General features: G+C 44.8%; 1 protein-coding gene across 1 annotated transcript; it reads right to left on the reverse strand.

The window, feature by feature from the left end:
- Positions 1-5,515: 5,515 nt before the first annotated feature.
- On the reverse strand, positions 5,516-14,292 carry LOC120029544 (metastasis-associated protein MTA3-like). The gene is made up of 14 exons (XM_038974812.1): positions 14,030-14,292; positions 12,445-12,512; positions 10,745-10,838; positions 10,428-10,566; positions 10,193-10,256; positions 9,975-10,092; positions 9,787-9,889; positions 9,601-9,700; positions 9,285-9,473; positions 9,016-9,090; positions 8,815-8,873; positions 6,497-6,615; positions 6,165-6,322; positions 5,516-6,004 (listed from the first exon to the last, which is right to left on the reverse strand). Exons 1-14 carry the CDS (start codon positions 14,055-14,057, stop codon positions 5,759-5,761), a joined length of 1,560 nt encoding a protein of 519 aa, XP_038830740.1. The 5' UTR covers positions 14,058-14,292; the 3' UTR covers positions 5,516-5,758.
- Positions 14,293-14,563: the final 271 nt, after the last annotated feature.

Raw genomic sequence — 14,563 nt, forward strand, 5'->3', positions numbered from 1 at the left:
GTCATATCGATCACTCCATCTAGTGAGGCAGGACCAGTCACAGAGTCATGGAAAATGTATGTGTGCCACACACACAGTCTATTACTGAATATGTTCTTTCATAGTCTCGAAAATCCCAGACCTAGAGCAACAGCATTAGGTCTGGGGAATATGGGGGATTTTCTAGGTAACTTCGAAAGGGGAGAAGAAAAAAATATTAGACAGACAACTCTACCAACAAATCACGAGTTTGGCTAGGTGGGGCTTAAAATGTGAATGGTAATTCTTGCTCTTGAACAATAATCATCTCGGAAACATGACAGAGGTAGACACAATGCGGGTGCACATACAGTAGTTAGGCTTATTATAGTGGTTGTAAGCTAGTTACGCTAACGTTAGCTGTCATGGTGCATGCAAACTAGTTACTTGGGAAATAAAAAATATTGTCTGCAAGCTCCATCTAGCTAGTTACAAATGTTGTGTCCGGTGGGGATGTTTAAGGCATAAGGCTCAGAACGGATTTCCTGCATGTCCATTTCTACCTTGCCCAACCTACGCATGAACCTTGGCACACCTGTAAATTGGAACATTGTCATTGTGGGAGACAAGCTGTCTGCCGGCCCTTGGGAGACCAATCTCTACCTGTTTAGAAATATTGTGCATATGTAATCTCTCACACACACACACACATGCACACACACACCACCAGCCTGAACTCTATCTGAGCTCTAATTGGTTCTAATAAAGCATAGAGCATCTCCATCATCTGTCGTTAGTGTCAGCCAATCAGATGAGACTCATTATCATATTCCAGCTGTGATTCTGGGAAGAGGAAGTATTCTGGCACACACACACACACATACACATACACACACACACACAGTGGCATGTAAGTGGATGCTCCAGTGGTGCAGTAATGATATTTCAACTGAAACCTGGTCAATTTCAGACAGTTAGACTAAAATAACCCTTCATCCAGGGAACAAGGGGGGTGATGCGAGTGGCAATTTTTCATGGACACAGTGAGTGTGTGTGTTTGTGTGTGTGTCTGTCTGTGTGTGAGTGCATTATCCCGTTGACTGGACTGTACGATCCACAAGTGAGAAACAGACTCCACAGGTAACCCAGGTCATGTGTGTATGTGTGTGCTTGCACGTGCGTGTGCACGTGAGTGTGCATGTGTGTGTGTGTGGGGTGGGGGGCTTACCGTGAGCAGGTGTGTAACGGCTGCAGCACTGAAATGAAACAAGCAGCCAGTCACTGACACGAAGGGAAACACACGCCGACCCACGATGCAACAGGGCACGAGAGGTCAGGGCCTGTATTCCCAAAGAGTCTCAGAGCAGGAGTGCTAATGTACACTCTTAGGAAAAAAGGTGCGATCTACAACCTAAAAGGGTTCTTTGGCTGTCCCCATAGGAGAACCCTTTGAAGATCCCTTTTTGGTTTCAGGTAGAACTCTTTTTGGTTCGATGTAGAACCCTTTCCACAGATGGTTCTACATGAAATCCAAAAGGGTTATCCTATGGGGACAGCCGAAGAACCCGTTTGGAACCCTTTTCTTCTTAAGAGAGTAGGATTTTGCATTTGAGGTCGTGATAACGTTATATGGAACTTCTATTCTGAGACACTTTTTGCATACGGGCCCAGGTGTGTGTGTGTGTGTGTGTGTGTGTGTGTGTGTGTGTGTGTGTGTGTGTGTGTGTGTGTGTGTGTGTGTGTGTGTGTGTGTGTGTGTGTGTGTGTGTGTGTGTGTGTGTGTGTGTGTGTGTGTGTGTGCGTGCGTGTGTGTGTACATTAAGATACATAACATTATGTGAGTGTGTTTTGTATGAGACAAGCCTATTTGGTTACCTGTGGAGTCCCATTCATCAGCTTGGCAGTGGCCTCAGTCTCAGCCCTGTGTACCCTACAGTTATGATCCCCTATAAAAGATGTTCAACTAACTATCCCTTAACCTAGCAAGTTGATGCATAGCAAAACAATATCCATAGACCACACACTAAAAACAAATGGTTCTATATAGTGCCAACTAAGGGTTCTTTGGCTTGTAACCATAGCGGAAGGTTTTTGAAGGTTCTAAAAAGAACCACGCTCATAAGGTTCTAAATGGAACCTGTATGGTGCCATAAAGAACCCTTTCCTAAGGTTCTATAAAGAAGAATTGAAAAAAGGTTCTATAGAGCACCAAAAAAGGGTTCCGCTATGGTTACAACCCTTTTGGGGGCTAAAAATAACCCTTTTTATGGTTCGTTATAAAACCTTTATGGAGAACGGTTCTATAAAGAACCTTTGTCAATACAAACTTTTTTTGTAGAACCATGCAGGGTTTTAATTCTGGTTTATTAGCCATATTAAATTGTTAAAATGCCATACATTTTATTATTGTGTGTATGAACAAGTTGAAATAGATGAGCTAGCTCTGGAACAGCTGGGGGTCCCTGAGGAGAGAATTGAGAACTACTGATTTAGTCAACCGTGAGTTTTACGTGAGTCTTTCACACGACACCATCATTGGCCATAGTCATATATAAAAATGAAATAGCATAACACAACAGATTAGATAAACTGTAATGACACTCACTCACGGTTGCACAAAAATAGCTGTGTGCGCAAACCACGCCCCAAAATATTTGAATGAGCCGCCACCCCTACATTTGAATTATCACTAAAAGAGGAAAGAACCCTTTTTTGAAGTGCAAAGAACCATTGAAGAGCTCAAAGGGTGCTTTGGGTCAGTATGGTTCCACATAGAACCATCACCCTTCCCAAAGAACCCTTGAGGAACCCTCATTTCTTAGTGTGCATCTACAGACCAATTTGACCCAGTTTGACCCAGACTCAACTCCTGATGCATCTCAACGCTCAGCAGTGACCTGTTAATTCATTTCATTTCTACGTCCTGATCTCTATTATTCTATTACTGTGCTCGGTGAGTCATGGTTGTCGAAGCTTGTCAGGACATGGCTTCTTCAACCCAATCAGCTGTCAGTCCCAGGCATAATCAGCCGTCACACTCTAATCACATATGAGACAGTCGAACGTATCATTAGCCCAGCAGCCAATCAGAGGCCATGCCTACCTGGTCTCCCGGGAGACGACGAAAAAGCTGTCGTCAGGGGCATCGATCAAGTTTGGGCGTCGCTTCCTAATCATGACTCCGCCCCTAGCACTGCCCCTGGTCCCTCCGCCACCACTGCTACGGCCGTTGTGCTGGGAAGAGCCAATCATAAACAATTAGAATGAGCCAATCAAATACAAGCACCTCATAATCATCCAAGAAAAAACTTCCATGTTAAATTATGTAATATTGCGGAGTCAACCTTAAATGTCTGTATTTGAAGTCTATGGTAGAATTGCTGCCCGACTACATTGCAGACGTTGCATTGCATCATCAACCAATGGTTGTGTGCTACGTCATCAACTTGGCAGCAATTGGGCAGATTGGTATGTCATGTGATGTGATTAGCAGATATATTAAAAACCTTTCTAGGTGTTTTGAGATCTGGGATGCGTCCGCAATCAAGTCAAGTAGGAGCGCCACCTACAGTATGTAAAGTGTTAAGTAAAAGAAAGACTGTTACTCACCATTGGTCCCGCTGTCTGCCCTGGGTTTTCTACAGAAGGACACAGGAGACGACACGATAGAGATGAATAGGAGTGTGTGTGATTGTTTGTGTTCGTGTAAGTGTGTGTGTACCTGGGCGTTTCTCCGGCTCGGCTCTGGTGTGGTGGTGGAAGCTGCGTTTACCCAGAAGGCCATGGGGACCGTAAGGGAGAGAAGAGAGGAGGCGACGTGGGGGAGGGGCTTGCAAGCCGAGGGTTCGGTGAGAACGGGGGGCGTGTATCGCGGGGCGGGACTCTGGAACACATTACATCACACATTTGACACCCATATTACTATTTATTTTAGGTTTTTGTTATCATAGGAGTACGTCATTCCTTACGGATTACTTCATGTCATACAAACATGCCGTGGGACGTATTCGCTCCATCATTTAGGTATTGTGTGTCGGTGTGTGTGTTACCCAGAAACTGCAAGACGCTGGTCAGGGTGCTCCTCTGGGCAGTCCGGATTCTAGGTGGTCGCCCGACTTGCCCCTCCGACACCCGCAACATATCTAGACCAATCACCAAACAGCAGCTCATCTACTGACCAATCTACTGACCAACCACACCGCCACTGACAAACAAAGCAGCTGTAGGAATATGGAGACATGTTCAGACACTAAAGGTATGAACATTGGTTTATTTACCGGTACCTGTTGCATGCGGTGTAGTTTCCTTGTATTGTTTCATCTCTAAGGCGGAATTTATCTGAAGGCTTCGGAACTAACTGTAACCCACTAATAATAGCTGTGCAACTACTAATCTGCTAACGTAACTATCTAGCTTCAGTCGGAGTTGAAAGCAGTCAGTTTGAGACAAACGCGTGTTTTATAGACGACTTTCTGAATGAGATGGTTATGGCGAGACGTAGTACCAGAGCTTTCTCTCACACACAAACTGAATATAAGTATAAACACAACACCGAAAAAAACACATACATGCACACACACACAGCATGTTGAGGGTGTGATGGAAGCAGGCAGAGAGGCTGAGTCCATGCTGTAGGGGCAGGCCTTGTCTGGTCCTCTGGCCAATCGGTATGTTCGGTGTAGTGATGGACACATACACAGACACATGAAGCACGAGGACTCAAGAGAGGATGGTTTCAGCTGTGACTTTTATTAGTTACCACCGTCACATTCACAGAGGGAGATGGAGAGAGGCAGAGACAGAGAGAGAGCTGGAGAGGAAGAGAGAGACAGATGAAGAGCAAGAGAGAGGAAGACAAGGTAGGAGAAAGAGAGATGAGTCCATATGACTGGGACAGAGGAAAGTCCCGATATGGGCATGTGAGAGTTGCTTACAGGGCGGAATGGGAGTGGGTTGACAGAGCAACACAGAAATAGGAAATAATAAACAAGCTTCAAACTCAGAAAGAAAAGCAGAGAATGGAGATCTGATTACCACCACCATCTTCATAGAAGCCACTACTGCCTGAACCCCCCCTCCCTCCCTTATTTGTCCATTCCTCTTTAACGCCCTCCTTGTCGTCAGTTGAGCTCCATCTAATAAAACTGCTCTCAAGCAAATCACTCATACACACAATTACTGGCCGAAAAAGCACCGACACACGCAGAAAAGCACACATACAAAAGGCTCATTAAATGTAACACGTACTGTGCTGTGCAAAATAGAGCTTCTCTTAGTAAAATACGTCTCCTCTACTTCCAACCAACCTTAAATATACACGTACATTCTACAACCATCATGTACTCTGGCCTGGAAAATAGGAAGAGCATCAAATATATGCATCCATGTTTGTCTATGGGTGGACATGTATAGTGTGTGGCATGCATGTATAGAAAATGACTTCTGAGAAATGTGTGGAGAAGATTGTGTGCTTGTATGGATTCCAAACGGCAATAAAGGCTGTTCGGTTGATACAGTGACTAAAAAAAAAAAAAACCAAAACAGACAAACGAACAGATGATGAAACCCAAAAGTCATGAGGACAGGCAGTCTTTATTGAAACCGGGGAGAATACAAAAACCAAAATAATAATAATATAATACAATATAACAAAAACAGAGAGAGAGACAGACAGGGAGGGGGGGGGGGGGGGGGCGGAGGCAGCGAGGTGGGGTGAAAAGGGGGGTGTCAAGGTGAAGGGGGGGGCGGTGTGTGTGTGTGTTCGTGCGTGTGTGTCCGTGTGTGTGTCATGAGGCAGAAGTTAGGAATTGAAGGAGCTCTTACACTCTGCCTTTATGGCGCCACAGTTAATGGGCACAAAGGGGCGCCGCGCAGCGCGTCGCAGTCTGATGATGTCGCGGCACATGTGGCGTGCCAGCTTGGTGAGGCGGGTGGCCTGCAGCAGGAAGGCCTGCTTGGTCTTCGTGGAGGACTTGGGGCTGCCGCTGTTACGCACCGGCACCATGTGACTGGACTGTCGGGGGCCGTGGCCGCGCGACCGAGGCTCCTAGAGGAGAGAAGGCTCACGTGAATACCTGTTCTCCATGACCAAGAAGATCAACTGCTCTGAACTTTCAGGAACATTGTATAAGCAGAATTTGGTTTTATGTTGAGTGGTGTACAACGTTAAAGAGGACGGGTGGGGGTAGTTAAAGGTGAAGTCTTACGTTGGGCACAGGGCTGGGTGGGGTTTTCTCCTCGGGCGCCTCCGCTCTGCTTGGCATCTTAAGGCCACCGTACTTCTTCCAGTACATCCAGCACGACACACACAGGCGACATTGCATGTTGGGCGGCCCCCACGAGTACCACTGGGCTGATTGCATTGCTGTACACACACACATATATATAAAGGACTCATACACCTCATCAATGCATAATCAATAAACATGATCAATATCTGACAGTCCATCAATATGGTTTCCTCTTAAACAATGTTCATCAGTCTCTCATGAGGGATGGAGAGATGGATGGATGGATGAAGGGAGGAAAGTGTACTTACAGTAGCAGCTCTCGCAGGCCCGTCCTCCCCCCGCTGCATGGTAGGCTCCAGGCCCCGCCCCATTCACCGTCGCCATCTTCCCATTGGTCACTGAGATCTGGTTAGGGTTGGGCTTATTGCTGCGAAACGAGAGGAGGTGGAGACACAACAAAGCTTACAATCTCAATCCTATGTAACGACTAGATACACATACACACTTCATATACTAAAAGTATGTGGACACCCCTTCGAATTAGTGGATTCGGCTATTTCAGCCACACCCATTTCTGACAGGTGTATAAAATCGAGCACACAGCCATGCAATCTCCACAGACAAACATGTCTGCCCTGCTAGAGCTGCCACCGATCAACTGTAAGTGCTGTTATTGTGAAGTGGAAACGTCTAGGAGCAACAACGGCTCAGCCGCAAAGTAATAGGAAACACAATCTCACAGAACGGGACCGCCGAGTGCTGAAGCGCCTGTTGTCGGTTGCAACACTCACTACAGAGTTCCAAACTGCCTCTGGAAGCAACTTCGGCACAAGAACTGCTCGTTCGGAGCTTCATGAAATGGGTTTCCATGGCCGAGCAGCCGCACACAAGCCTAAGATCACCATGCGCAATGCCAAGTGTCGGCTGGAGTGGTGTAAAGCTCACCGCAACTGTACTCTGGAGCAGTGGAAACACGTTCTCTTGAGTGATGAATCACGCTTCACTATCTGGCAGTCCAACGGACGAATCTGGGAATCTTAGAACTTGACTGTTCTGCACAGAACCCTGACCTCAACCCCATCCAACACCTTTGGGATGAAAGGAACACCGACTGCGAGCCAGACCTAATCTTTCAACATCAGTGCCCTACCTCACTAATGCTCTTGTGGCTGAACGGAAACAAGTCCCCACAGCAATGTTCCGACATCGAGTGGAAACCCTTCCCAGAAGAGTGGAGGCTGTTATAGCAGCAAAGGGGGGGACCAACTCCATATTAATACCCATGAGATGTTTGACGAGCAGGTGTCCACATACTTTTGGTCATGTAGTGTATATGGACATTGTGCACCCACACATACTAGAGGTCGACCGATTAATCGGAATGGCTGATTAATTAGGGCCGATTTCAAGTTTTCATAACAAATCGGAAATCGACATTTTTGGTCACCGATTATGCCCGATTACATTGCATTCCACGAGGAAACTGCGCAGGCAGCAATGAGCCATGGTAAGTTGATGGCTAGCATTAAACTTATCTTATAAAAAACAATCTATCTTCACATAATCACTAGTTAAATACACATGGTTGATGATATTACTAGTTTAACTAGATTGTCCTGCGTTGCATATAATCAATGCAGTGCCTGAAATTGTGTCACTTCTCTTGCGTTCAGTGTAAGCAGAGTCAGGGTATATGCAGCAGTTTGGGCCGCCTGGCTCGTTGCGAACTGTGTGAAGACCATTTCTTCCTAACAAAGACCGTAAATAATTTGCCAGAAATGTACATAATTATGACATAACATTGAAGGTTGTGCAATGTAACAGCAATATTTAGACTTATGGATGCCACCGTTCGATAAAATACCGAACGGTTCCGTATTTCACTGAAAGAATGAACGTTTTGTTTTCGAAATGATAGTTTCCGGATTTGACCATATTAATGACCTAAGGCTCGTATTTCTGTGTGTTTATTATATTATAATTAAGTCTATGATTTGATAGAGCAGTCTGACTGAGCTGTGGTAGGCAGCAGCAGGCTCGTAAGCATTCATTCAAACAGCACTTTCCTCCGTTTGCCAGCAGCTCTTAGCAATGCTTGAAGCACAGCGCTGTTCATGACTTCAAGCCTATCAACTCCCGAGATTAGGCTGGCAATACTAAAGTGCCTATAAGAACATCCAATAGTCAAAGGTATATGAAATACAAATGGTATAGAGAGAAATAGTCCTATAATAACTACAACCTAAAACTTCTTACCTGGGAATATTGAAGACTCATGTTAAAAGGAACCACCAGCTTTCATATGTTCTCATGTTCTGAGCAAGGAACTTAAACGTTAGCTTTTTTACATGGCACATATTGCACTTTTACTTTCTTCTCCAACACTGTGTTTTTGCATTATTTAAACCAAATTGAACACGTTTCATTATTTATTTGAGACTAAATTGATTGTATTTATGTATTATATTAAGTTAAAATAAAAGTGTTCATTGTTCATTCAGTATTGTTGTAATTGTCATTTATTACAAATATATATAAAAATCGTTATCGGCTTTTTTTGGTCCTCCAATAATCGGTATCAGCGTTGAAAAATCATAATCGGTCGACATCTAAAACATACACTTACTATGTGGGGATGTAAACCTGCTTCAGTTTGCTTTCTGCCTCTGCTGCCTTCAGTCTCTTCTGCTCAGAGAAACAGAGAGGAGAGTTAGACTGCAAGCCAAGGGAAGACCAGAGGATAGCTTGGCACTGGATGCTACGATGTGGCTAACAGCTAAGCAAGCTAGCTAGTTAGCAGGAGTGGTGTAGAGATACTGAGACTTACCTGCTGTACGTATCTGTCTGTTGTCTTCCACATGTAATAATACTCTATTATACTGGTCAAAGACTTCCACGGTAGCTAAAGTGAGGGAAAAGTATAAATAACTTTCATGTTTTTGACATTTGTGGGTCAGATCCCTCGAGAATTTTGATGAGCAGGCTGACCAGGATTATTCTGAACCCAACGTGTCAGACACAAACACAGTTTACTATATACACAGGCAATCTCACATGTATGGCTCTTAATGAGCAGCTGACCACACACACACTTACAAAGTCTTGTCTTATGTCGTTGAAGTCCTTTCCGTATTTCTCCAGAGCCTCCTCAAACATGGCTGCCTCCGAGGCGCTCCACTCCTCCATCTCGTCCCGACACAGCACCGGCCCACCGGACGGCACCAACACACTCAACGCACTGGACAGGTCGTAACCATGACGATGCAGCGTGTCCATCGCATGGAACTAGACACACACATACACACAGGCAGATCGAACGTTATAGAGTTTATCCGTGGATGTTAGAGAAGGTTATAGCCGTAGACGAACAGCCAAACTCAGGACAATTAAAAATGGTGTGTGTGTGTATTACCAGTGTGATGTCTCGGGAGGCGGCAGCTGCACTCGTATGTAGACTGGGCTGTCTGACTGAGCTGCTACAGTCCAGCGCTCTGGCAAACGTCCCCACCGCCCTACAAACACAGTTTTGAGGTCAGAGGCTGGAGATCAAGGAGACAAAGGAACTGAGAGGTCAGGGGTTAGAGGTTAAATGTCATACCGTGCGACCACCAGGAACTGGTCAATCTGTTTGCTGGAGAGAGGACAGTCAGGATCCCACAGCTTCTCCTCTAACTTTGACTGGTCCCACTCATCTGATTCCCCTACAAAGAGATGAATACAGTCAGAGGGTGTGAGTGTGTGTAAAGAACGTATGGTAAGTCTGTCTGTCTGTCTGTCTGTGCCTACCGTCCTGTAGCATGTCAGGTACATCGGCCTGAAAGCGTGGTCCCACTCTGATCTCTCCTTTATCAGCCAAAAGTGTCTTCTGGGTAGGGTCGTAGACCAGCGAGTAGAAGAACGTATCCTACGTAAAACACACACACAAAGATGACACATTAGAATGGCATGGGAGGCATTTTAATGGCAGATGTGGATGCATGGTCCACACACACAAGCCCCCTTACCTCTTTGTCCAGGTAGGAGAGGACAGCTTCAGTCTCATTCAATAACGCCACACTACACTTCCCCCTGAAAAAAAAGAGACAGGAAGAGGAGAGAGATGGCGAGTGGTGAGACAGAGATGGGGGCGTGAAAGGAGAGAAAACAAGCACCGTTGTCTATGTTAACATGGTTTTATGGCTGGGTGAGTGGGTATGCAGGGGTACTGCCTGTTATAGTAGGGAGTGTGTGTGTGTGTACCTGATGTGTGTGGCTGGTAGACTCTCATACTGACGGGAGAGGAACAGTTCTCTGTGGCGTAACTGATGTTTCTGTTTGTCTGTCAGCTCCGCCTCCAACGGACCCTCTTTCTCCTCCTCTTTCTCCTCCTCTAAGTCCTCTGCGCACACACACACACACACACATACACACACACACTAAACACGACCGTCTGAGCCTGGACCCCTGCTGTAAGGATCAGGAAACTCTCCAGACATTCAGCTACCGCCTATTGTTACACTAATACACAAAAGCACACACATGGACGGACGGACCGACCCACACACAGAGCCACTTACTTGCATGTTTGTCAGCCAACTGTATGAGGCTGTGTGAGATGTCTCTCCTCCTGTAGAAACACACCACCTTGGCCTCCACATTGCCACTGGCCGTCTGAAGAGAGAGAGACGTAAAGTGAACTCTTAAAAAACAGATTTATCACAATTAAATAATACTCCTCCACATTACCACTGGCTGTCTATGGGAGGGGGAGAGAGAGTATAAACACTTTAAAAACAGTGTCTTGATTTGAACTGAGAGAGAGGTGCTCCCTGGCCCAATAGCCCAATAGCCACGACACTGACTGAAAGATCATTTATTTGCAAAGTACATTTACATATACCCAAAATGTTACTCGGTAATACGGTGCTACTAGCAAAAGACAACAGAGACAGAAACAGACAGAGGAATTTACACAAGGTTTACATACATTATATACAAAAAAGATACTATACATTGATTGATTGCCTGATTGGTCAGACAGATGTTTTGTCTCCTCTGAGATTAAACACACTGGAGGAAAAGCATGGAGGAGGAGAGAGGGGAGGGAGGTACGGATTAGGGGTGTGAACTTTAAATGAAATTGGGAGTCTTAACATGATGAAAAATTCCCTAACCGAAAAACTGTTTTTTCCCTTCACAAATTAAAATCACAGTGCAGTTATCACAAAACTACCACTAACAGGTCCCAATCATCATCAGAGGGAACATAACAATTTGACAAATACCTAATGCAATAATGCTGTGGCGTTAGTAGGAGGGGGAAAAAATAATATTTTTTTAGCTACTTTACTAACCAGAGCTGTAATGCACAAGGTAGAGTGAGAGGCTTGAAGCAGAGCAGCAGCTCAATTGTGAGTGACGAGGGGAGCAGGGAAGGGGAGAAAAAGATTGCAACAAAATTGACTCACGCTGGTAGACTAATTCATCGCTAGTTATTTATCACCTCAATACATAGTACCTGTCTTGTCTGCATCAAACGGAGTGGCGCCAGTTAAGCTAGCTAGCGTTAGCTAGGCTAATTGAGACAACATATTGTAACTTGAACTGTGCACTTTGTCCCCTTCCTAATACTACAGCAAATAACCCAGTTCAGATTATTAAATAGCAGCATACCTGTTGGCTCTTGGTGTTGTAGCTTGTCCTTCTTGTTTAATTTTTAGTTCTGTCATTTTAATTCCATCTTCCATTGATTAGCCTAGATATCTCCCAATAACTTGCCACACAGAGGCTCTATGACCGTAGCCTAGTGCCGGTTTGATGACTTGTGATTACAAACAGGCTACACGCGCCACTAAAAGCAAGAGCACCCAGCAGCATAAATTATAAATTTGTCTCTCTCTAAGGGAAGCGTGATGTAGACCATCTACATTGTGAATTCACGTGGAATTTTATGAATTTTTAGCGGAAAACCGATAGAAAAATGGAGGTTTAAATGTTAATAAAATGTTTCCGATGGTCACATCTCTAATACTGATGGAGAGCGAGGGGGAAGGGAGGAAGTGTGCCCATTCTCACCTAACGGTTGAAAATGACAATTGTAGGCAGGTAACATCTGTTGCTACACATCATATTACACACACAATCTCACATGCGCACACACACTAGCGCAGGGCAGGAGAGGGAAAGTCACAAAACAGACAGGCATTCCACCTATTCCCTCCTCAGGCACATTGGCCAGAGTACTTGAATTACACACACACTCCAGGGCGGGCAGTACCTTGTTGAGTTCTTCTATCCGGCGGATCAGGTAAGGGTTGCTGGAGGAATTCTCAAAGAATACATAGTCTGGAAGAGAACAGAATAACATCACGTTAACACACAGCCTGCCATATAACCATTACATATATCCATTACAACTACTGGGTGTGCAGGCTTTTATTCCAGCCCTGTTCTAACACCTAATTCAACAACAGGGTGGAACAACACTAATGGGGCTTAAACCAGTGACCCTGCAGTTAATGGGCCAGGCCACTGTATCCTGTCTGTGCCATAAAGAGCCAGAACCCTTGGCAGAGACTGCAGTAGTCAAATGCTGAGAGCCAGGGTACACAGTCACACACACAAATTCCTTCTGAGAGTTGGTGGTTCAGGTCAGAGTTAAACAAGTCAAGCAGATCGGAATGGCACCTCTACCTATAGATGCCTGTCAACAGTCATCAAAATGGCTTGCCACCATACTGCACACACACAGTTCACATCTCTACTCAGAAAGACAGACCATACACAGACAACCACTCTCAACCCATAGCCAGATTTAACAGAGTTGATAAAATATCATAGCAATAATATCATACAGTATATCATATTGATGCAATGCAAATACACAGCAGTGACATCCGGTGGAAAACACATCACCAAGAACTAGCTTCAAGATGACAACAAATTAGACATCACGTGACACATTCCAATATTCTGTAGTCGAGTAAGGGGAAAAATCGTTACATTGTTGCCAGTAAATCTTTTCACCCAGCAGCGCGTGTATATATAACGTTATCATACAACTTCCTTTACCGCCGACTATGTTGCCCAGATGTTGTGGGATAAGTGTCATAAAATAGTAGCTAGCTACTGGCTATCCTCGCAAACGTGAAAGATTCATTCACGCGACGCCATCATGAGACAATGTCGGATGCCATCAACAGCTATCTAACTGTTTGGTGGCTAACCTGGTAAAGCTAACCACATAGCTAGTTATGTAGCCATCTGAATATGACCAACAGTAAAACGACCAAATAAAAGTGTATGGGACATTTCCTTCACACTGTCAAACAATAGAGCGTTATTATAACGGTTAAGATAATTAAGTGCATTGGCAACAAAGCCTGCACTTCTAGCCAGGGGGGTAGTTGGCTAGTTCCTAGCTAACGCAATAAGGAGCCGTAATACATGGATGCGTGCCAAAAAGGAGCCAAATACAAAGGCACCTATTCCAAACAACAAAGTAAATCAAACACGCACACAGCAAATCATGCAATGCATGGCCGTGCATGGGTGGATTAAATGGGATATAAAGTGAAAATACCTGCATAAAGCTAAATAATAAAATAGTAAATGTTTATGGTGTAGCATGCGAGCTAACGGCTAACTGGTATGGCCACGATAATCGCGAGGCCTGACCCATTAGAATCGCAAATATTGGGAAATCCATGCGTTTCTCCGGGAAATGACAGCACACGTTTGCATGTATAATATCAGAAATGACACCACAGGTACATATATATATAAGATAAAATAACAAATTTGCTGCATTGATAGAAAATCTGCATGTTTCGACTTCATAAAAAAAAAACAATGTGACATACCTCCGACCCGGTACATGTTGGCGGCCATTTCTGCCCTCCCGGAGTGTAAAAACACAAACCATAAACTAACCGAAAATACAATAAATAAAGCAATCAGATGTTTAAATCCTGTGGTCGGTTTTAAAACGCGTTGAAGTTAGACGGTAAATTGGTGGGGGGGTTGAATGTGGAGTTGAGCGGGAGATTTTGGTGAGGTGCCCCCTATCTGCCTGCCTTCTCACAGTACAATACAGTAGGCAGACAGCCTGACACACAGCCAAAAGACTCGGATCAACCCGAAACCACATTGTTTGCGGGCCGACGCATCGTATTTGCTTTAGTTTTCGAGATGATCGGTCCCTGGCGAGGGAGGAGCTGGTTTTTAAATATTGTGTATATGTATTTATTCTGAACACATTTCCGTTTGTTGGCAATGTCAATTCTTGCCCATTTTTTCAAACTACTTTTATGTTCGCTAGCTGGACCAATAGTGTGCAACTGCAGCCCGCAATTAGGGGCGTTCCTGCATGTGGGCATTATTTTATCTGCAGGAAC

This window comes from Salvelinus namaycush, chromosome 35 (genome assembly GCF_016432855.1).
Source record: "Salvelinus namaycush isolate Seneca chromosome 35, SaNama_1.0, whole genome shotgun sequence".
NCBI lineage: Eukaryota > Metazoa > Chordata > Actinopteri > Salmoniformes > Salmonidae > Salvelinus > Salvelinus namaycush.